Source organism: Alternaria arborescens (assembly GCF_004154835.1).
Source record: "Alternaria arborescens strain FERA 675 chromosome Unknown contig_3, whole genome shotgun sequence".
In the NCBI taxonomy this organism is placed as follows: domain Eukaryota; kingdom Fungi; phylum Ascomycota; class Dothideomycetes; order Pleosporales; family Pleosporaceae; genus Alternaria; species Alternaria arborescens.
Window position 1 is genome coordinate 395,849 of NW_021167858.1, and position 21,024 is coordinate 416,872.

Here is a 21,024-nt window from a genome sequence, read left to right on the forward strand (position 1 = left end):
CAATGAAAAGCAGTATCTACATCTCCAATACATTGGGTTCGTCAACCCATGCACCAGGCATAGATATGACCCAGCACATCTGACATCGCACAGACTTTGCCGTTTACCTTGCAACTTCTACTCCGGCGGGAAGCTCTACAGTAGAAGTCTACGCTCCCAGCTCGCCTCTTTCGTCGGTACTAGGAACCATGAATATTCAGCACACTTCATCCAACGCTGCACAGACACCATCTCCAACTAGCGCTGTGCTACCCAGTGTGTGATCTGGTTGCTTTCGTCCAGAATAGCTTGTATGCTAACTTCACTTCAGGTTCTTCAGCTACACCTGGTACCATGATCACTAGCGCCGTGCCATTACCCACAACCCCGGATGTGGTTGCTACGCCTGCTCAATCGACGGGAGAATATGGCATAGCACCAAACGGAGTTGCTTACATGAGCATCTAACACGAAGATGGGGAGCGACGGCAGGAGCTGCAATAGGTGTAGGAGAAGAGCGTTCGCGGTGTTTCATTTGTTTTCCATATTGCTATCGAGGTAATGTTATGGTTGACGGGGTTTGTCATGGTCTTAAGGAAGCCTACTCAATACACTCACACTCGCTTTCCCGATTGTATTTCACGAAGACGGTCAGTTTGTGTACATTGTAGGTGAGATGCACGTGTTGTAGGATATAGCAAAGTGACTGCCTCCGAAATAACGTCTCGCGTTGCCAGTAAAACGCGCCTCCTCACATGTAGCATTTGACCGTTTTTACATCACAGGGGCCACCCCCAGCTTGTCGAAACGGTCAAACAATATGACGTGGGGTTCGCGGATCAGATGGGTCCGTGCGGGTTGCCATGGTGCAGGGAAGTGGCGTCGCGTTGTTGGCTAGCGCTATTTACATTTATCGTCTGAGCTCGCACCATCGCACATTACATAGACGTGCTGCACAACTTCCTTAGACTACCAAAGTCCAAACCAGACTCATAGCAAGTGCTACCCCTCGACAACATACATAACCCTCCCCAACCGTCAAGTTGGCGCGCCTCAAAGAATCCCCGGTCCCAATGGATCCCCCTCCTCCCCTCTCGCCCAACAAGGCTCCCTTCTCGCCTGGGATGCCCATCTTTCCCGCCAGCCCCGACCGAGGTGCAGGCTCAAGATCTCCCTTTGGCGACTCCAGAGGATCGTCCCCGGTCCTGGCGCCATCTACGCCAAACCTCCGTCCTCACTCGCCGCTACGACACACACACCGCCGGACCGACTCCGATGTCTCCGTTACAGCACTTACCGGCATGTTCGAGAACCTCGAGGTTAAGGACCCAAGAGAAGCATGCAAGCGGTTCAAAGAACTCCTCGACAAGGAGAGAATACGACATGCCGAGAAGTTGAACAAGATTGAAAAAGAACATGCCAAGAAGGAACGAGAACAGGAAATGGCTATGAGCCGACGCGACATCCGCATCGACGAGCTGAAGAACGAACTCGAACACGCGAGTGGATCTCTCGGCGAGGCTATCACCAAGGAACGATACGAGAAGGAGCGCGAGGCGAGCAAGGCTGCCATCAAGAAATGGGAGAAGATTTTCAAGGAAAATGAAGAGAAGTGGAGGGGTGATCGAGCCAGAGCGGTAAGTCTATCATACTTTTGTGTCTCCATGTCAGCTACTAATGGGTTCCAGGTGGAAGCTGAGCGCCGTAGCCAAGTTTATGAAGGCAAATATCGTCACGCCAAGAAGGACTTCATGGAAGCCAACAACGAGAAGCTACGGACTTCTGCCATGATACCACAGCTCCAGTCTAAGATGCAGGGGCTTCAGCGTAGCTTGCAGCGGGCCGAGTCGGATGTCAAGTTCAAGACCGACGAAGCTGCCAAGTACAAGAACGACGTGTACAACCTGCAACTTGAGATCGAGACTGTCTCCAACCGACTGAACGAAGAAGTGCAGACACTCAGAGAGAAGCTAGGCTTGGTAGAAGGAGAACGCGATGCTCTTAAGACAAGCTTAAAAGAGGAGGAAGTCTTGCGCATCGCTGCCGAAGGCCAAATCCCACTCCCATCCGCCGACGCAGAAGAGACCGACGAATTCGCATCACCCGTTCGATCACCACGCAAGCCACGCAACCTCTCGCGTGAAGATGACGATAAGGAAAACGTGTCTCCAAAGAAGAACGCAATTGATCTGCGCTTTGTTCAGCAGGAGCTGGCAGCAGAGAGGCGTGCCCGAGAGCGCGCGGAGGAACAGATTGACTTCATGAAGATGGAATGCCAGTTCCAATGCTGTTCTTGCCGCATTGCTGAGAACAGTGGAAAGCAATACATCCACGATAATTCTCTGGAAGATGAGATGCAGCGCATCAAGGTCTCGCTACCCATCTCCACACCTCCGCCTAGCAACCACGGAGACGAGGTCATGGAAGACGTAGCGATCAAGCAAGAGTCTGTTGAAAACGAGCGACCCATCACACCGCCAGAGGACGTCGCAGTCAAGACAGAGGCCGAGGAACCAGAGACCGTTGTCGCCTTCTCTCCTGACACAGGAACCTTCCGCTCTGTCCCCTCCCCGATGAAGTCACGCCCATCAACAGACTTGGCAACACCTGCAGAACCATCGCCTACGATGGAGATGATTGATGCACCTCCATCGGTGGCACACATGCGCAACTCAGTCATTCCTACTGAAGTGTCTCTACCACAGTCTCGTCCAGCGTCTAGGGTAGACTTTGTCCTTCCTGCTCGTAGGGAGAGCAAGGCTGTAGACATCAGTATCCATGAAGACGCCGTGGATGACAGTGAAGATGAGGACATGTCACCGCCGACGCCAGACCGGGAGCCTACCGGTCCAGCAACACCCTATCTTACTCGCACAATCACCACCACCACCACCATCCCTCTTCACTTCTCTCCTGCCACTCCAGCATTCAAGCCGGGCCGAGGGCCTATGACTCCTTCGACCGTCGCACATGCTGCGGCTAATACACAGACACCTGTCTTAGGTGAACTGTCACTCAACAAGCTAGGCATCGACCGTGAAGCCGCCCTCGCAGCCATTCGTGAACGCAGGGGACGTGCTAGAAGCATGGCCGCTGGTCATGGAACGCCAATGAAGCAGATGGTCGAGGGCGCGAAGGATCGTAGAGACATCAGCGCACCTGTGACCCGCGTCCGCAGTGTATCGCGGAAGCTGAGATGAGCAATCCAGAGTGGAGGTTTCAGAGAGTGACTGGTGGCTGCTATGCTGACGAGAGCGCCGCGAGAGTCGTGATACCATTGATTTTCCCTGTTGCGACTTTACCTTGCGCTTAGCGGCATTGCATGGCGTTGGAGGCTCTTGCTGCATTTTGAATTTTACCTGGCGTCTGGGTTGCATTCATGCACGGTTGACTTCGGACGAGCAGTGACTGCGTTATATACCACAGTTGTGCTTTTTGCTAGTTCTTATGACATTGTAATTCAGTATGGTCATCTTCCGCTCTTAGCATTCAAGGTTTTTAATGTACTGGTTGTGGAAAGTATGCAGACGTTGTGGCGGCGAGAACTGTCAACTTGATTGTGAGCATATTCCTGCACGGCCTGAACATGACAATGAATCTAAAGAGTGATGTTCCTTGCACCGGGAGCTGTGGAGGAGGAGATGGTCGGCACGCGTGCAATGCTGCCAAGCCCCACTAGCGCACCATTGGCGGACCAAGCGAGCTCGAAATTCGATGCCCACCAGTCCAAGGACTGACTTCAGTATTCATCGACAGCGACTACGAACTTTGACGCCCATCCCTCTCTCTCCCTCCCACACCGACAACCGCAATCATGTCTGACAACGGAGAAATCGAGGTCGAGAACCCCACCGGTATCAACATCCTTCCCAAGGATGTCACCGACGAGCAGGGCAGCGTTAAGCTGTTCAACAAGGCAGGCGCATTGCGATTTCCGCTCACACGCACAAAACTAACAGCTCGCAGTGGTCCTACGAGGAGGTCGAGGTCCGCGACATCTCATTGACGTACGTTTCCCCCACGATATCGCGCCGCATACCTATATAAAGGGACAATGGTGGCATTGGATACTTTGTATTGCGCTGCGAGACCTTCGGCTAACTGAAGCCGCAGCGACTACATCCAGATCCGCTCACCTGTCTACATCTCACACTCCGCCGGCCGATATGCCGTCAAGCGGTTCAGGAAGGCCCAGTGCCCCATCATTGAGCGTCTCACCAACTCGCTCATGATGAACGGCCGCAACAACGGAAAGAAGCTCATGGCTGTCCGTATCGTTGCTCACGCTTTCGAGATCGTACGTCTATGACCCGCCAGATTTTCGAATAGCGAAAGTGGCATGCAATGCCCCCAAGGAGATGGCTGACAATCGTAGATCCACATCATGACCGACCAGAACCCCATCCAGGTCGCCGTCGATGCCATCGTCAACTGCGGTCCCCGTGAAGACTCCACCCGTATCGGTTCCGCCGGTACCGTCCGTCGCCAGGCCGTCGATGTTTCTCCCCTCCGCCGTGTCAACCAGGGTATCTCCCTCCTCACCATCGGTGCCCGTGAGGCCTCTTTCCGCAACGTCAAGAGCATTGCCGAGTGCCTTGCTGAGGAGCTGATCAACGCTGCCAAGGGAAGCAGCAACTCGTACGCCATCAAGAAGAAGGATGAGCTCGAGCGTGTCGCCAAGTCCAACCGATAAAGGCGTGCGTTCTTTGTATGGGTGTGCATGGTGTCTCTGGGAGGAGTTCTTTCGAATGGCTGTTCTGGTCGTATTTTGATCGGACGGGATGAGGGATCTTATGCATGGCATGGCATGGCTTTCCTAGGCGAATAAGACCTCTTTCATGGTTGCATGACAAAAATGGACAATACGATACCACGTTCAGATGAGCCGTTGTTGCGTGCGAGGTGATGTTGATGGTCACAGACTGGCTGGAAGAGACCAGATTCGCTGTTGGAAGGCGACTCGACAGCAGCGAAGATTCACTCCATTGGCAGCGCCATGGCGCCCGCCGTGCATGCCATGTTGATAGACTCGAGTGTATTATTCAAAATCATCTATGGGTATCTTATGTCTACACTTACTACGTGTATATCGTGCTCAACGTTAGGTACATGTCTAAGCGGCCGCCCCGCCCAAGACCGCCCTCTCTACTATCCCTCCAAACTCTTCGAAGCTGACTTTACCGCCACTTTTCTCCCCAAGTTGCTCGGCCTCCGCATACGCTCTCTCCATGATATCGCCATCGATCCTGACAAGCCAATCTTGCCCTGTAATCATGACATGCCCCCCTTCCTTCTGCAGTTGCTGCATAAGCCCGCTTGCTTTGATCAATCTTTCAACCCAGAGCCTGTCCTTGCCCTCATTCCACGCCGCATCCACAAGATCCACGGCGCCCTTCTGCCTCATCTTCTCTCTCACAAATGCAACTACCCGTTCCCTTCTCGCAGCCTCCAGCTCGGCCTCCCTCTTCTCCTCTGCTTTTCGTTCCTCCCGTTCTTGCCTCGCTCTTTCCCGAATTTCTTCTTCTACGGCTGCTCGCCGAGCCTTTTCTGCTGCAGAAGCTGCCTCGCGTTCCTCGCGGCCTTCGGCTTCTTGTAGGCGCCGCATTTCAGCTTCGGAGCGGAGCCACTCATTGTATGCGCGCTGTTGGTCCTTTCGGGCAAGCGATTTGGCTTGCTTGGTGCCGACTACTCGTTGGGTTGGGGGTGGGCGGTTCGCGTTCTGTTGTGGTGGGGGGTTTGCGGGACCCGGGGCGAAAGCATCGTCGGGTAGTTGGACTTCTCGTTCTTCGTGGTTGTGTCGCTGAGGATGGTGAAGTTCAGGAAGGTCTTCAACGTGGGCCTGGTGAGGCGGTGGTGTGGGTGCTCGAGGTGGTCGCGCGGCTTCTGTGCCGTCGTCTTGCAGGACCAGACGTTCGTCTAGGGGGAGTTGCTCGCCCTGTTCTTGTTCTGGTGCATCTTCTTGATTTCTGATGGCTGGCTCAACTGCGCGATTCGCATCCCCATTGTCTTCCCTTTGGCCTGACCCTGCCTCTGCTGCTTGCCGTTGCGCATTGTACCATTCGCCTATTTGTGGGGCAAAATATAATGTGCCGCAGAGGACTGCTGTATGTAAGAGATCTTGCGACAGAGGTGTGCCAGATCGCGTGAATGGCAGGAGGAGGTTAAGAATTGTGAAAGGAAGAGAGATTATGGCTCCCATGTTGGCGGACGGTTGTGCTTGTTTAGACGAGGTTTGTGAGTCGAGCAAGTGTTTGGTTGAGAGATCGGAGTGGGGTTTTCCGCGCGCAGTGGCCGTTCGGCAGTAGTTGACAGCCGCTAACGGTCCATGTAAAGGCGGAGTGACTTCTGAAATCTTTGGACTGGCCGCGGGTTGTGCAATGACAATGGTGGTTGTGGCGTCGAAGATGTGATTCGTGCCAAAGACAATCTTGAGTCCAAATTGATGATGCAACTGCCAAAGCCCGCCATAGGGCTGAGGGCTAGTGCTGCGTTGGTGCTAGCTTACATCTTCGGCGATCAGGCATCTCTCCGCCTGAAGTGTCGCTTGGAATCTCTTCATGACTATCTTGCATATCTTGCTTATTCTCTTTTCCATAATATTCATACAGCCTTTCTGATCTTCCAGCAGAGAAAGTCAACAACGCAATGACCAAGCATAGCTGCTAAGCTTAGGCATCTCCATAGGGAGTATCTTGCGAAATGCGCATTATTTAACCTACGCACGTAAGGTGTGGGTCAACTATCAAGCCATACGGGGCTTCTAGATCAGCATGAAACGACGCCTGGAGAAGTCCGCGCAATGAAAACCTGATTCTCTACGCCTGTCGTCTCCTCACGGTTTCTATATGGTCGATCTGATCTCATCACCGACCAGACCTGGGGCCTAGATCCATGAAACCCCGCATGTGTGTGAAAGATAGGACCTCAAATAGCGTAACAACCACATTGTATAGATTTGCACGTGAAAGAAGGACATGAGGTCCGGCTAAATCCAATCTTCTTAGAGATTTGCTCCCAGTCGCGAAGAAAATGGGGGGTCTATTCGTCCTATTCTATGCAGTAGCGAAGAAGTGTGACCAATCGATATTTCCTGATTCAGAATCGAGTTCCCTTAGCCTTTCAAGCCACCAGCAACGTCGTTTTGAGGAATGTATTGCGACTGTGATTTCACCGCGTTCACGATACGTACGGAAGGGTTGAGCCGGGGCCGCCCCGCATATAAGGCTATCCGCACGGCGTTGGAAGAAGCTAAAACCTATAATCTCCTCTATATCTCTAGCCAAGCTACTCAATAAGGTTAATCAACTCTTTTTAGCTAGGTCTTCCAGTCTGGAAAAGCTTCAAGCTGCACCTGCCTATTTATTGCTCTCTCTTTGCACTTGCTTCACTCTCGTCGTTGCCACCTCTCTGGCCCTACAATCGAGCTAAGCTTCAGTACTCTCTACGACCATCCCCAACCTCCCTCAAGGTACCGTAAGACACCTCATCTCTGTATTACCACGCACGCACGCGCAGTACTGTACGAAAACTGAACATCAGCATGGTCGTCGCCACAACAGATGTCTGGCCTAACACGGCAGGCTTCGACACGAACTACGAAGAGAACGAACCCGTGTCACTCACTGTCAAAGGCAACATCCCCAAGTATGCTGCAGGTGTACTTTACCGAACAGGGCCGCTCGGCTACAAGGCGAAGACAGACGATGGAAAGGTCTGGGCGGCAAAGCATTGGTTCGATGGATTCTCGTGTGTTCATCGCTTCCAGATAGACGCCACTCCCCATGCGGACAGTCCACCGAAGGTTACATACCGCTCTCGACGCACAGTAGATGAATACCTTGAGATGGTCCGTAAGAACGGCAGACTCGACAGTACCACATTCGGCCCAAAGCGTTCAGATCTATGCGAAAGCTTCTTTAGCAAAGTCATGAGCATGTTCGTATCAATACCAAGCGAACATAATGTCGGCGTTACCTTGTCGATTAATATGCCAGGAGGCGACAAACTGCCTGGAGCTGCGAGACCTACAACAAACAATCACACCAACGGCATCGACACTTTACACGTTAAAACAGATTCTCACGAGGTCAAGCGGATCGACCCTGAGACTTTGGAACCAAGGGGCTACGCTCGCCAGAACTCTCTCCATCCAGAACTGAAAGGGCCCTTCTCCGCTGCCCATGCCAAGTCCGACCCCAAGACTGGTGACATGTTTAACTTCAACCTAGAATTTGGTTACAAGAGCACCTACCGCATCTTTCGCGTTTCAGCATCGTCTGGCGAGACAGACATCCTCGCCACCTTCCATGGAATACCTGCATACATCCACTCATTGTTCCTAACAGAAAATTACGTCATTCTCTGTGTCTGGAACAGCCATATCACATGGGGTGGCATTTCGCTCATGTACCACAAGAACGTCATCGATGCCATGGCACCCTTCGACCCAAATACCAAAGCTACGTGGTACGTCGTCGATCGGCGCCAGGGTAAAGGAGTCATAGCAACGTACGAAAGCAACCCATTTTTCTGCTTCCACAGTATCAACGCTTGGGAAGAACCGTCGGCTTCTGATCCCACCAAAACAGACATCATCACCGAGCTCAGCATGTTCGAAAATCTTGATGTTGTCAAGCGCTTCTACTACGATAATCTCATCTCTTCCATCGACACGCGCGAGTACGAAGGTGAGGAGCGTATGACAGCTTTACCTATGCAGGCACAATTCCGTCTTCCCAGCGTTGACGCTGGTGTCCCCACTCCCATGCCCGCGGAGCTCTTGTTCCAGGCTGAGAAGTTCAAGTCGATGGAGTTGCCCACGTTGAACCCTGCATATCTAACACGACGCCACCGCTACACATACGGTTGCGCTGACCGTCTCAAATCTTCCTTTTTCGACGGCCTCGTCAAGTTCGATAACAAGACTCAAGAAGTCAAGTATTGGGAAGAAGAGGGTCACACGCCTGGTGAGGCCATCTTCATTGCTGACCCGGAAGGCATGGAGGAAGATGACGGCGTGTTGCTGAGTGTGGTTTTGAATGGGTATGCGGAAAAAAGTTACTTGCTCGTACTGAGCGCGAAGGATTTGACGGAGATGGGAAGAGCAGAGATGGCGGGTCCGATGAGCTTCGGATTTCATGGGACGTTTAAGGAGTCGGACAAGATGTACAGAGGTGACGTATGAGCGGTGGAACTACACAGCGCAGGCATTATGTCATGCAATTTGACCTCTCGCTAGTTACTTTCTCACGAGAACAATTTTCGGTTGTTATGGCATTTGTTCACTCAAACTTTGCTCAGTGCAGAAAGATGCGCATCACATTCAATCCACTTCGATGTCCCAAACCAGAGTCCCTTGCATGGTTCTTATCGATCTAGCGTGTTAACTTCTCGCTACGTTCCTTTGTAGAAGTATTGGTGTAAACCTATTATTTCTTTGCGCCTACAAGTTATGGGTCAGTTGGTCCAGAAGAAAGACTTCGACAAGCAGTAGATATGCCGGTGAGTTGAAATCCGAATCCAGCTGTCGTTTGTAGGTCGTCGTTCTAGTAAAGCTCTATGGCTTTTCCCAAAGGTCGATCTTGCACTGAGACTACAGGAGACATCAAATATGGAAAGTGATATCGAAGACTACTTGTGGATTTACTTGAGTCTTGTTGGATGTCCCAAGCTCCGGTAGATATGGGTCAAAGGCTAGGGGCTTATTTGTGTGAACACTGTATCTTAGAGGGTCTGGCAGAGGTGAAATGGCAGCCTAGAGAATGTTCACAGCCGTGACTTACATTTTTCATACACGTTATGAAGTTCAGTTATCAACATTGCTACCCCTTTCTTCTCAACGTACACCCCTAGCCTACGACCCTACAGCTCGACGAATCCTCGATCATACTCGACATGCCCGACGATACTGCAACCGGCCTGAGTCTGAGCACGTTCTTTGACGAAAGTGTAGATGACCTCCAGGAAGATTATTACGTCGTGCACGGTAAAGAATGCGACATTTGCGGCTGCGACGAGAAGGCCGATCCGTCGGATATTGTCAACCAAGCGTCCTCTGTTTCCTCTAAGGCCGTATTCCAGACCAAGACATGTCCGTCGCCTCATATCTTCAACAAACTCTGCCTATATGTTTGGCTGCACACAAAGCTTCACAAAGATGAAGACGCAACCTGCCCCATGTGTCGTACCAAGTTTGTCTTGAGTGCACATTCCAAAGAGTTGCATACATACCCAGACTTATTACAATCTCTCGTTGAAAGATACAACACCGTGATCGAGGAGTCGTTACTCCAAATGAATCGAATCGTAGATAAGATCAAGCAAGCAAAGCCGGAAGAAGACGACTCGACTGATGACATAAGGAAACTCGAACTGTCGAATATACGAAGGGCCCTGACCACCGCGCAGCGTGCAGCTACGACTACCAACGATCTGGCACAGCAAGACCTAGCACAATGTTCGGGTGCTATGAGACGGATAACAACAATCATCGCAATGAGCGATTAGAGTATGCAGATCTGGAACTCATACCTAACGACGAGGCTGAGAGCGGTCGAGAAAGATAGTCTCTCACAGTTGTATTTTGAGTTTGTCGTCAGATGACTGAATCTGTTTAAGCGGTCGCGAATGATCGTTGCGACAGGTCTGTCTGTGGGTGAAGGTCGGTAACGCGGATCTATCTATCGACTTTTTCTTCTTTAAAGAAAAAATCAAACCTATGTAGAGTAGAGAAGACGAATGCTTGATCCTTAATTGGCCATGTCTTGACGAGCTTGTGATTGTCTGGTGTCCTTGGCAATACTTCTAAGACTGGTGCATTCCGAAGTATCCCGACTCCAACTTCCCCGATCATCTCCGAAAATCCGAGTTGTAACCGAATTGCCACAGACTCAGTAATTCGTTCCGACTAAATCGAGAAAGTCAAATTCTCGACCAATCACCATGACCAGAGTCTGGAATATGTATGATTTCAGTGGGTCATCTTTATCAAGAATTGTAGTCTTTTTGAGTGAGGCTCTTCGGCGATGACTCGGTGGTACAATTGTTGGGACCGATGGGTTTCGACTTTGCGACAACAAGAGTATATAGTAGGCCGTTACCGGCAGCCTGAAGCAAGTCGCTCATCGATCAAGCAAACATTAGCAATTGTCAATATTCCTACCATACTTACAGCCTTCCAATACGTCGGATCATCGAATCTTAGCCTCATCTAAACTTTCAACATGGTCGCACAAACCTCCAAGCCGTCGAGTCGCAGCTCTTCTGTGACAGCGCCAGTCGAGAGCTCGTCGTTAAGCCAACACCATGCGATTGCGACTTCCTCATCCTTGAGAGCGGCGCTCAAGAAGCCCTTCCAGGGTTGGTCAAAGGAGCTCCTTCGCGCAAGAGACGACGACGACGATGACTACAATTTCTCGAGTGGTATGCGCCGTGGCGCCCAGTACCACCAGGAACACTCCTAGGATGGTCGTTCATGAAATGGTTCGCGCCTGATGGAGAAAAGACCGATATTACTACGAAAGTCTTCCTGACGATTTTGGACCCGATATTCATGCGCACACACCGAGCAGTTACGGCAACTTTAGCTTTGGAAGCAACGGCGAACGGTGTGAGAACGACGGCGGATAGAGGTGTTGGTGTGTTAGGCTGACAGGCTTGTTCTATCTGGACGGCATGGCCGGAAGGCACAGGGATGGCGTTTGTGTTGCGTTATATTGTTTGTTCGAGCGCGATACCCCTAGTTGTGTTGTAATTTGAACGTTGCTTTGCCGAACGTGGTCTCTGTGCTTGTCGTGCCGAAAACTTGTATGCTCACGAAGGTGGAAACTCTCATTATGTCAGCAGCGCTTGGTGCATGCACTTTCTTCCAATCTCCAGTGCTCACCCACTTCTGCAAGACTTTTCTCTCAGCACGCCCTCGAAAGTAGCGACCTGCCCAAACGCCCCAACTTCATAGGGCTGACAGTTAGGATACTGCTTGCCGTCTCGCTAAAATGGCTACCAATGGCCCAGAGAGCGCCTTCCGAAACACGCATGGACCACAAGATCCAAGCCACAAACTTTGTTGCTTGTCAATTTTTGTGCGTGGAGTTTTGACAGGCCATTTACCACCAATACATCAAGACAGCAGACATAAGAAATAAGAAATGTGCAGACCAAGCCTTACTCTATAAGTCTGTGTTGCAGAATTATTATGGGAACTTGAAACCATCATACCGTGGCTCTGTGCGTGCTTTTGGCTCACCTGGGTATCAACGTCACTCCACAGTATGCTTTGCTCCACCCAAGCAGATGCGGAGAATCCACGAGCAATTTCTTTCAGGCAACAGTCGCGTAAATAGACCGCAACTAGACCACATCAGATACCGGTGTGCCTAGAAAGGCGGCTCGTATAGTTCTCAGGGGGCCAGCACGGGTTAGGCCTCCCGCATCATGCGCTGTCAGTTAAGCGATCAGCCATCAAATCTCCCCAATAAGTAGACTGGATATCCCACAGCCAAAGAGTCTTCATTGCATTGTCAAGCATCACTCGTTACTGTCTTTCGTTCTTTACAATATTTCCAACACCTGGACTTAATATTCATCCTTCTACATCGCAATGTCTAAGCTTTTGTCTCTGGCACTTTTTGCTTCGTCTGCTGCGGCTACAACAACCACTTCCATGTGGATGCCGGGTCTTTCGGATGGCGATGTCTCATACGAAGGTGCCGTTATCAATGTCAACGATGACCGCACTACCTTGTCTTTGGATGTCTCAGCTGCCACTATGGAGGATCTAATGGTAATTAGTAACGACTTCAAGCTATCGACGACATTCACTGATTCGTTGCAATTAGGCCGATATTCCAGCGACAATCACTGTTGGAGGCAATACCTACTACGGTTTCGAGGCAGCGGCTTCAGCCTACGGCGTAACTGTGACAATCTCCGGCGAATGCTCACGCAAGAACACCGACGAGGCATCAGCATCTTGCACCATGACTACCAAAGGCCTCGATGAGGCGATGAGCTCTGTGTGCGCCGACGCCGAGTACTCCGACCTCTGCCCCGATGATGAGGTCATTGCCCTTCAAACCTCTATGGTATTGCCCGATGGATACTTCAACATGATCCCCCTCACCATCACAGAAGGCGACGATTCGCTTCCGAGTGCGACTGCAGCAGCGTCAGTGTCCGCTGATAGCGCTTCTGTAACAGCATCTCGCTCTACCATGACCTCTGTAGCTTCTAAATCCGCCACGGCCACCACTTCCGACTCAGAGTCTGCTGCCAGCTCCGGAGCTTCCCCAACTTCCAGCTCTGCCGAGCAAGCCACCGGTGCTGCTCAGATGATCCAAGTCCCGGCATTGGCCGGTCTTGGTGCCGCTGTTGCTGCCTTCTTCCTGTAAAGATTTCGGAGCGAATTCTTTAGTTCTTTCCGTGCATCTCGAACAAGTTTTAACTTAGCGAATACCCTATACATACTTGCGCATCGTCGCCTAGTACACACTACTATAATACCATGTTATTACATTATTGCTCATTGTATTCGTGTTCAAAGATATTCGTCAAAGACATAACCTTTGATCACCTTTCCAAGCATACCATTCTTCCTCCCTTCTTACCAAAACAACTTCTTCCTTTGTCATCTGTCATGACTCGTCCGCAGTACACATGTCCTTCACAATCTTCCCTTTTACACCACCACCTTGTCACATCTCCACCTTTCTCAAGAAAGTAGCAACGTTCTCCACACAACAGTCCCTTTTGAACATGCGCACACCTCATCTCAGCTGGAAACCATGCACTCTTGATGGTGATGGTCTTGGTGGCCAGAATACCGATGTCTTTGAATTCAAAAAGGTCGAGGTTGGGGTTGTTGTTCGATACAGGCAATTTGTGCGCGCCAGCATTGCTTGAGTGGGTAGATAGCTTATTCTTGAATATGCTGGGCAGCCAGTGTGGCGGTGGTCTAGGTGGTACCACGACTGTCAGGGTATAGCGTGTGTTGTTTGGTTCTGAACTGAAGTCAACATGCGAGCCTCTCACCGACCCTGAACTCTTACCTGTCTCGCCTAAAGGATCAAAGTAAGGTACCGACATATTCAACTTCGCACCGTGGCCTTGGCTCAGCCGATTTCGATATATGTAAGCAACCGATGAATGCCTGAGGCTTTGCGCAAAATGAAGTGCCGCAGTATTGGGGAATTTAGTACGAGGAGTGATAAAGAATAAGTGGCTTAGATCGAGTGTGTGTTTGATGAACAAAGACTTTGTGAATTTAGTGTTCGCGCGTGACGCACGATGTGAAAAGGGTTATTGGAGACAAACGAAACCGTTGTGTAAGACGATCGTCAATGCTTGGTTGGTGATAACGACGATACGCTGACACTCGATACATTGGTACCGCGAACATCCCGGCTTGCCTATGCACAGCACAATGATACCAAGTTGCAGAATCATTCGCAACTATTCGTCCTCCTGGCTCCGTCGATCTTCGCCTGCTCTCTGAGATGCTCGTCGTAACCCTCAATACACCTCATTCTCTCCGTTGGCCCCAAATAAACCATCCCACCATCTTTGCACCATCCCTCCCAAATTCTAGGTCGTCCTCTTTTCTCCCTCCTCACTACTTCGCCTCTAATTTCCACCTCCTCATACTCCATGATACTACCAGCAGCCCATTCCATCACATAATGTTCCTCTAGGTATTTTTCGGTGCATTCGTTTCCGGACGTGAGGCAGCTACAGCGGATCTGCTCCGGAATTACGTCGCAGTCAACATCGAATGTGATTGTTTCTTCGATACCGAGTAGGTCAGCGTGTGAGAAGCTGGAGTTGGAGCGGTACTGTTCTGATGTTGCGGGTGCAACGAGTGCGGTAATGCGGAAGGTGGGTGGTGGTGGCTCTTGCCACGAGAAGAAGGCGAATATCTTGCTGAAAATGCTTGACATGGTCTATTTCGTGTTTGTTACGGGTGAGGCTTGGACAGAGTTTGGATGCAACTTAGATGTAGTCGTAGAGTAGACACAGCCCTTTTTTTATGAGAAATTCTGGAACGATACTTTTGGCATGTGATGAATGAGAAGTGCTAATGCTGCGTCTCTTCTTAAAAATGAAACCCATGTATTATCTCCCTGGTATCGAAAACCATGGTTCCAGTCTTTCCCATGGCGGTGAGCCACTTACATTTTGTCTAATGCCAATTAGTCTAACAAAAAGATACTTGCCAATCAGAAAAATCACGATTGCGATGGTACACCCTCCTAACAAGAATTCAGGCCTATCAGAGAGTTCTCGTATCGCATGTACCGCAATAGGTGTACGCCGTCTGGATAAACCATAATGTACTGTCAGTACGTTACCAAGGTGCTCGCTCATACTAACGGAATAGTCTCGCTCGCCCGTTCCATCTACAGCGGATTTCAACATAAGTAATATGGCTCACTTGTACCATAGTAACAGCCTACTCGTGGAAATCTGACCGAAATAAGTTTTACAAGCTTGATGAGTGCGTTCTGACCAACTTAACATGCTATATCGCCATTTACACTCGTGCGAGTGAACTCTGGTCGATCATTCCAGGTGTCCGAGAATTAGCTTGAACGACCCTTGTAGTCACGATGCTACAGACTACCGAGCTTAGATGTAGAAGGAACACCTACAAGCTTCTTCGCTCAAGCAACGCCCACCACATGAGTCTCTGTCCGCCCTTCATGTTGTAGCTAGATAACGGTCCGCGAATGAGGTCGAGCTAATCCTGCAAGGAGTTTTCCTAACCCATAGTGTCGACTTTTGCAGAAGAAGATAAGCTCCAGAATTATCTGCTGGTAGCGAGCATGTGACTTATATGATCGTGAGCGTTGTGCATGCTGTGCAGACGCGCTTCCTGGTGAAAACAAAGCTTGGAAACTTGAAGTCTCAGCATCGAGACCTTTCTGTAAATTCTGAAGAGGATTGCGAGGATATTGAACGATGTTCTAAGACGCAAAATGCTGCTTAGTGAGCGTTCCGTCGACCAGGCTGAATGAAAGGTGTGCGCCTTGAGCCGGAGCTTGTGACGATATCCCTTCTATGATTTTAGCAGGAACACAGTGCGGAATGAGTATCTTATGATTTTGCCGAGTTGTTTTAGCTTAGGTGCATAGCAGTGATGAGGATGTTGCGAGGTTTGCTGGACGGTTCTTCTAGATACCTCATTCGTCACTAGTCCCGTTGCAGCTAGCAGCTAGCCCTGGTCTGTAGCACCATGATCTGCAGTCGCCGCCGCAGATGACATGCAGGCCAGTATTGGTTTCTTCAAAGCAGATACCCCGCCTTGATAGCGAGCGCTTCCCCATCGCTTCCAAATCTCTTTCTCCCTTGGAAATTGTTCTAGATTTCGCGGATATGGACGGGAAGAATGCCGGAGAAGTAACCAGGAGAGTTGGCGTGGGACACGATGACACGAATCCGAATGAGCCGACGCGTCGCCGTGAGAGAAGGCTGCTTGTAAAAATCGATCTCTTTGTTCTCCCTACTGTCATCTTGCTGTACCTCATGTGTTTCATCGACCGCACGAATATTGGTAACTTCCTCTTGCGTATATCGAGTCTACCAATCGACTAATGGAAACAGGTAACGCCCGTCTCGCTGGGTTAGAAAAGGATCTTGGGCTTGAAGGCTATGATTACAACATACTGTTGTCGGTGTTTTATGTGTCTTATATTGTCTTTGAGATACCAGCGGCGCTTTGCTGCAAACTGATCGGTATGCTTTACGTCAACACTCCTTAGCTCGCGTCTAATCCGAAAACAGGTCCTGGTTGGTTCTTGCCACTCACTTCGCTGGGGTTTGGTGCCATGTCCTTAGCGACAGCCTTTGTACAAACCCGCGCTCAAGCATGTGCTGTTCGATTTTTATTGGGTATATTCGAAACTGGCGTAATGCCTGGATGTGCTTATTACCTCTCACGATGGTACAAAAGATCAGAGCTGACGTTTCGTCTTGGGTTATGGATAACCATGGCTCCTCTCTCTGGAGCCTTTGGTGGCCTGATCGCTTCGGCGATCCTGAAATTGGACTCTGTCGGTTCGCTTCATGGTTGGCAGATGTAAGCAAGCCGCTTCAATGCTGCAGATAGCCGAGTAACAAGCAACAGGATTTTTGCAATTGAAGGCATCGTCACCATGGTTGTTGCTTTGGTGGCATTCGTCACACTGACCGACGGTCCACAGACTGCGCGCTGGATGACGGAGGAAGAAATGCGGATGGTGATTGACAGGATCAAGTCTGAGCGTCTCAATCAGGATGAGCTGCTCGACAAAATCGACGCCTCAAAGCTCAAACGCGGCTTCTCCAATCCTGTCACACTTGCGGTATCGTTCATCTTTCTGCTCGACAGTATCACTGTCTTAGCTATCTCATTTTTCTTGCCGACCATCATTCGGACCATCTATCCAGGCCGGTCTGTCATCCAGCAACAGCTCTTGACAGTGCCACCATACATTGTCGCGGTGGTTTGCACTATCCTGATCACAGCCGTGAGCTGGCAGATGAACTCTCGTCAGACTTTGATTGCGCTTGCGGGATTATTCGTGGCTGTTGGATACACAATCTTCCTCGCGACTATGAATGCGAGTGTGCGTTACGCGGCTGTTTTCCTTTGCGCATCAACTTGTTTCTCGTTGGGCGCAATGACGAACGCTCAAGTTAGCGCAAACGTGCTATCCGACTCCGCACGAAGCATTGCAATTGGTACAAACGTCTTTTTCGGATACGTTGGTGCTCTGATCGCGACTTGGACGTATCTGCCTGGCGATTCTCCCCGTTATGCAATCGGCAACGGCATCAACTTAGGTTGTGCAGTGACTTGGTAAGCAACATTGTTCTACAAATCGCATGAGACATACTTACACCGTACACGAAACTTTAGGACTATTCTTGCGATATGTACCAAATTGTGGATGACACATGACAATGAGAAGAGGGACAAAAAGGAAGCAGAAGCGCAGCTGGAGCTTACGTTGCCCTCAGAAAGCGATGTGACTAATCTCGAGTGGAAGCATCCAGGCTGGCGATGGAAGCCGTGATCATCCTAGGCCTCATTAAAAGTGTGGAGGGTGTTCAGTGTTCGACATTTGAGCCTCCTGTCGTGAGAGGTAATGATCGAAAAGCCAGAAAGTCAAGAGCTCATGCGATCAAGTCGATCACCAGTCCAGGTAGACAGCTTCCGACCTGATAGCGCAACTTCGTTGCGAATTGAAAAATACTTTGGTTTCCTCGTTACCAGTTAGCGTCTAAAATTGATCCCCGGGTCAATTCAACGGAGAGCAGTGAAGTCACAAACTTACATGTCATTGTTCCTTCACAATCGCTCGCTGATTGCAAACAGATTCACCCACCTGATGCGTCACCGCCAACGTTTCTATCAGCTACAAGTCCTTAGCATGGAGTCACTCGACTCAGTCTCTACCGACTTACACAAGCTCATGAAGTAGGCATGGACAATTTCCTCGATACACAACTGCATCCCGCAGACACTTGCAGCATTTGCACCGACCACTTTAGCGCGACCCATCAGCCTGTGGCACTTGCCTGCAAGCACATATTCGGGCATGAATGCATCAAGACATGGCTCAAGCGTGGTAGGGGAAACACGAACGCCTGTCCAACTTGCCGTTATGTAGTGGTCCCCAAGCTGAAACGACTCAAATCCTTCGACGTGGCCTCTAGCTGGCAAGCATTATGCGACCAACCGCCCGAGCGTCTGAATGCGTTCATGATGAAGATATGGTCTGGCTTGCAAGTACTCTGGCAGCGGGAACCCACCGGCGCCTTCACAGTACCCTCCGTCCTTGACCAAGCCATCATTCCCGCCCTCATCAACACCGCACTCGGTACCAATGCGCCAGATGACCGGAGACAAGATTCTGTCCTAGATTGCTACAATCTCGTCGCTGCATCCTGGGACTCATTGGGCCGCCCCGATATAGCGACTGGTCTTGCCATCCCGCTGGTTCGACTTGCGCATTTGATAGCCAGCGCAGGTGCTGTACTACCAAAATGGCTGACTACAAATCCGCGTGCAAACAGACTGGTTTGGCGCGCGAATGCCTGCTTACCCATTGGCGAAGAAGACATATCGTGGCGCTACATCATCGAAGCCTCTCGGCAAACCGAGTCGTCTTACTTTCCGTTGCTGCACCTCTATACCTTGCTCATTAGCCAGAGTATCGCACATTATCCGGCTCCAGTGCCGTACCCGACCAGACGCCATGAGATCATGAACCTAGTGGTTGAGCGTTGTTGTGCGAAAATTGGCGGCGGTGGAGCTGCGTGGAAAGGTAGGCCGGACGATGAGCTCAAAGATGTTTTGGTTGGAGTATACGGCGAACTGCGAAGGTATCAACTAGAAAAAGGCAAGATTAGCCTTCGAGGTCGCGACGGGGAGGATGCAGTCGTAAAGGGCATATGGGCTCTCGCTAGCTGGGGCAGCGGACGAGGTAACCCGCGTTGATGTCATTGCGTAATGTGGGGCCAAGCAAAGCAGAGCCATTTGGTGGCTTTATCTCTACATGCTGTAACGAGTTAGTGATAATTCAATCGAGCCAATTCAGACATACTTAAACACTGTGTACAAGTATACTCATGTCTTCAATGTTGAAATTGCCGGCACATCATGACTTCCGAGTGATGACGACAGGGCTACCCACTGAGCATGCTCACACAGGCTCGATGGGGTCGCGGACGCGTCAATTTCGCGACACGCAGCACAGTTCTCCATTCCCCGCCTCTTCCCCCTCACTGAACAAACCTCGTCACAGAGGAACCCACAAATTACTGCGGTACATCATGACCACTATCTGCCTAAAGAATAACAGGCTTGATGGTGGTTCTGTCTAGCCAGGATACTACCGAAACTACCGCTCCTTGCTTCCAGGGCCAACTTACTCTGTTATTCAAAGTTCCGCATATTAGGTCGCTTCGAGCGTGCCACTGACAAGCATGCAGTTAAATGGAAACCTTGAAAAAGGAGCAATATCCGGCATAATACTACCATTATCTCGGGGTCATCGGCAGTCGCAGTAACTGTAGGTCTGATATCATGAAAGGTCCATTTAACGCCAATGTGTTTCCGTCTCTGGAACGCAGCACTTCCTGAATGCGCCTCTTGGAGAGAGATTTACTTGCAAACCTGCCAAAATGCACAATCGATTCTACCTTCTGCTGCTAGTCGTCGTCGTAGTCTTCGCTGGGACTACATCATCAACCGAATGTACGCGGGAAGGACTCCTCTCGGCTGCAAACTCGTATCTAGCAGCTCAGGTAGCGGGTAAACCTAGCACTCTCAGCCTCACATCCACCAACTTCACATACCTCCAAAACAACAGGGCTTTTGACATGGCGACCGGTCTCCTTTCGACGCCCTTTGTCATCAATTTCAACCGCTCCACCGCCGACACTGCAACATGCGCCAGCTACACAATGTGGATCAGCACATCTGGAAGCCAACCGCACGTCGTTGGTACACAGATTCGCCATACAGATAACGACACATCAACAATCAGCTCCATCGACACGGTGGCCGCCACAACAGGCGACCTGTTTTTTGATGCTGCGAAGACTTTATCCTACATCCGCGCCGAAACCTGGTCAACCCTTCCCGCGTCATCGCAGCCTTCTCGTGCCCTTCTCAGATCTATCGGTGATGCATATCTCGACATGTGGACAAATGCTACTGCTGCCGACACTATTCCTTGGGGTCCACAGTGTGAAAGGGTGGAAGGAAGCATGTATACGAATCCTTGCGGGGGTAGTCTACCACACGGAGGAAGTCAGAAAGTGAATGGAATGAGACGGTACGTCATTGATGAGACTATCGGAAGCGTGCAGGTCAGTTGCCAGTTTGACAGCTTAGGGCCTTGGCCAGACAGCCATGAGATCAGGGTTGAAGAGGGAAGGGTTAGGTATGTGCATACTGTGACAGTGCTGAGGGGTGTTGGTGCTTTAGGTGGGCTGTGATCATTCACACGTGCTCTGTGGCAGTCGTTTCAAAGGGTTCATTGGTTATACTTCTTGACTTCA

The 21,024-nt window shown here is 50.5% G+C and overlaps 12 protein-coding genes across 12 annotated transcripts; 10 read left to right on the forward strand and 2 right to left on the reverse strand.

The window, feature by feature from the left end:
• Positions 1-2: 2 nt before the first annotated feature.
• On the forward strand, positions 3-447 carry AA0111_g1584 (hypothetical protein; the record flags this gene model as incomplete). The annotated part of the gene is made up of 3 exons (XM_028647259.1): positions 3-36; positions 94-255; positions 311-447. The coding sequence occupies 3 exons, from the start codon at positions 3-5 to the stop codon at positions 445-447; spliced, it is 333 nt and encodes a 110-aa protein (XP_028510716.1).
• Positions 448-1,052: 605 nt separating this feature from the next.
• On the forward strand, positions 1,053-3,179 carry AA0111_g1585 (hypothetical protein; the record flags this gene model as incomplete). Its single annotated transcript, XM_028647260.1, has 2 exons — positions 1,053-1,616; positions 1,668-3,179. 2 exons carry the CDS (start codon positions 1,053-1,055, stop codon positions 3,177-3,179), a joined length of 2,076 nt encoding a protein of 691 aa, XP_028510710.1.
• A 614-nt stretch (positions 3,180-3,793) lies between these two features.
• Positions 3,794-4,672, forward strand: AA0111_g1586 (40S ribosomal protein; the record flags this gene model as incomplete). The annotated part of the gene is made up of 4 exons (XM_028647261.1): positions 3,794-3,895; positions 3,946-3,986; positions 4,093-4,276; positions 4,355-4,672. The coding sequence occupies 4 exons, from the start codon at positions 3,794-3,796 to the stop codon at positions 4,670-4,672; spliced, it is 645 nt and encodes a 214-aa protein (XP_028510718.1).
• A 420-nt stretch (positions 4,673-5,092) lies between these two features.
• AA0111_g1587 (hypothetical protein) lies at positions 5,093-6,178 on the reverse strand (the record flags this gene model as incomplete). Its single annotated transcript, XM_028647262.1, has 1 exon — positions 5,093-6,178. The coding sequence occupies one exon, from the start codon at positions 6,176-6,178 to the stop codon at positions 5,093-5,095; it is 1,086 nt and encodes a 361-aa protein (XP_028510719.1).
• A 1,341-nt stretch (positions 6,179-7,519) lies between these two features.
• AA0111_g1588 (hypothetical protein) lies at positions 7,520-9,163 on the forward strand (the record flags this gene model as incomplete). The annotated part of the gene is made up of 1 exon (XM_028647263.1): positions 7,520-9,163. One exon carries the CDS (start codon positions 7,520-7,522, stop codon positions 9,161-9,163), a length of 1,644 nt encoding a protein of 547 aa, XP_028510713.1.
• Positions 9,164-9,873: 710 nt separating this feature from the next.
• AA0111_g1589 (hypothetical protein) lies at positions 9,874-10,485 on the forward strand (the record flags this gene model as incomplete). Its single annotated transcript, XM_028647264.1, has 1 exon — positions 9,874-10,485. One exon carries the CDS (start codon positions 9,874-9,876, stop codon positions 10,483-10,485), a length of 612 nt encoding a protein of 203 aa, XP_028510714.1.
• A 716-nt stretch (positions 10,486-11,201) lies between these two features.
• AA0111_g1590 (hypothetical protein) lies at positions 11,202-11,441 on the forward strand (the record flags this gene model as incomplete). Its single annotated transcript, XM_028647266.1, has 1 exon — positions 11,202-11,441. One exon carries the CDS (start codon positions 11,202-11,204, stop codon positions 11,439-11,441), a length of 240 nt encoding a protein of 79 aa, XP_028510371.1.
• A 1,136-nt stretch (positions 11,442-12,577) lies between these two features.
• AA0111_g1591 (hypothetical protein) lies at positions 12,578-13,367 on the forward strand (the record flags this gene model as incomplete). Its single annotated transcript, XM_028647267.1, has 2 exons — positions 12,578-12,760; positions 12,816-13,367. 2 exons carry the CDS (start codon positions 12,578-12,580, stop codon positions 13,365-13,367), a joined length of 735 nt encoding a protein of 244 aa, XP_028510370.1.
• A 1,050-nt stretch (positions 13,368-14,417) lies between these two features.
• On the reverse strand, positions 14,418-14,912 carry AA0111_g1592 (hypothetical protein; the record flags this gene model as incomplete). The annotated part of the gene is made up of 1 exon (XM_028647268.1): positions 14,418-14,912. The coding sequence occupies one exon, from the start codon at positions 14,910-14,912 to the stop codon at positions 14,418-14,420; it is 495 nt and encodes a 164-aa protein (XP_028510369.1).
• A 2,049-nt stretch (positions 14,913-16,961) lies between these two features.
• AA0111_g1593 (hypothetical protein) lies at positions 16,962-18,029 on the forward strand (the record flags this gene model as incomplete). Its single annotated transcript, XM_028647269.1, has 3 exons — positions 16,962-17,050; positions 17,099-17,812; positions 17,873-18,029. 3 exons carry the CDS (start codon positions 16,962-16,964, stop codon positions 18,027-18,029), a joined length of 960 nt encoding a protein of 319 aa, XP_028510368.1.
• Positions 18,030-18,721: 692 nt separating this feature from the next.
• Positions 18,722-19,456, forward strand: AA0111_g1594 (hypothetical protein; the record flags this gene model as incomplete). Its single annotated transcript, XM_028647270.1, has 1 exon — positions 18,722-19,456. One exon carries the CDS (start codon positions 18,722-18,724, stop codon positions 19,454-19,456), a length of 735 nt encoding a protein of 244 aa, XP_028510375.1.
• A 686-nt stretch (positions 19,457-20,142) lies between these two features.
• AA0111_g1595 (hypothetical protein) lies at positions 20,143-20,961 on the forward strand (the record flags this gene model as incomplete). The annotated part of the gene is made up of 1 exon (XM_028647271.1): positions 20,143-20,961. One exon carries the CDS (start codon positions 20,143-20,145, stop codon positions 20,959-20,961), a length of 819 nt encoding a protein of 272 aa, XP_028510374.1.
• Between the last annotated feature and the right edge of the window lie 63 nt (positions 20,962-21,024).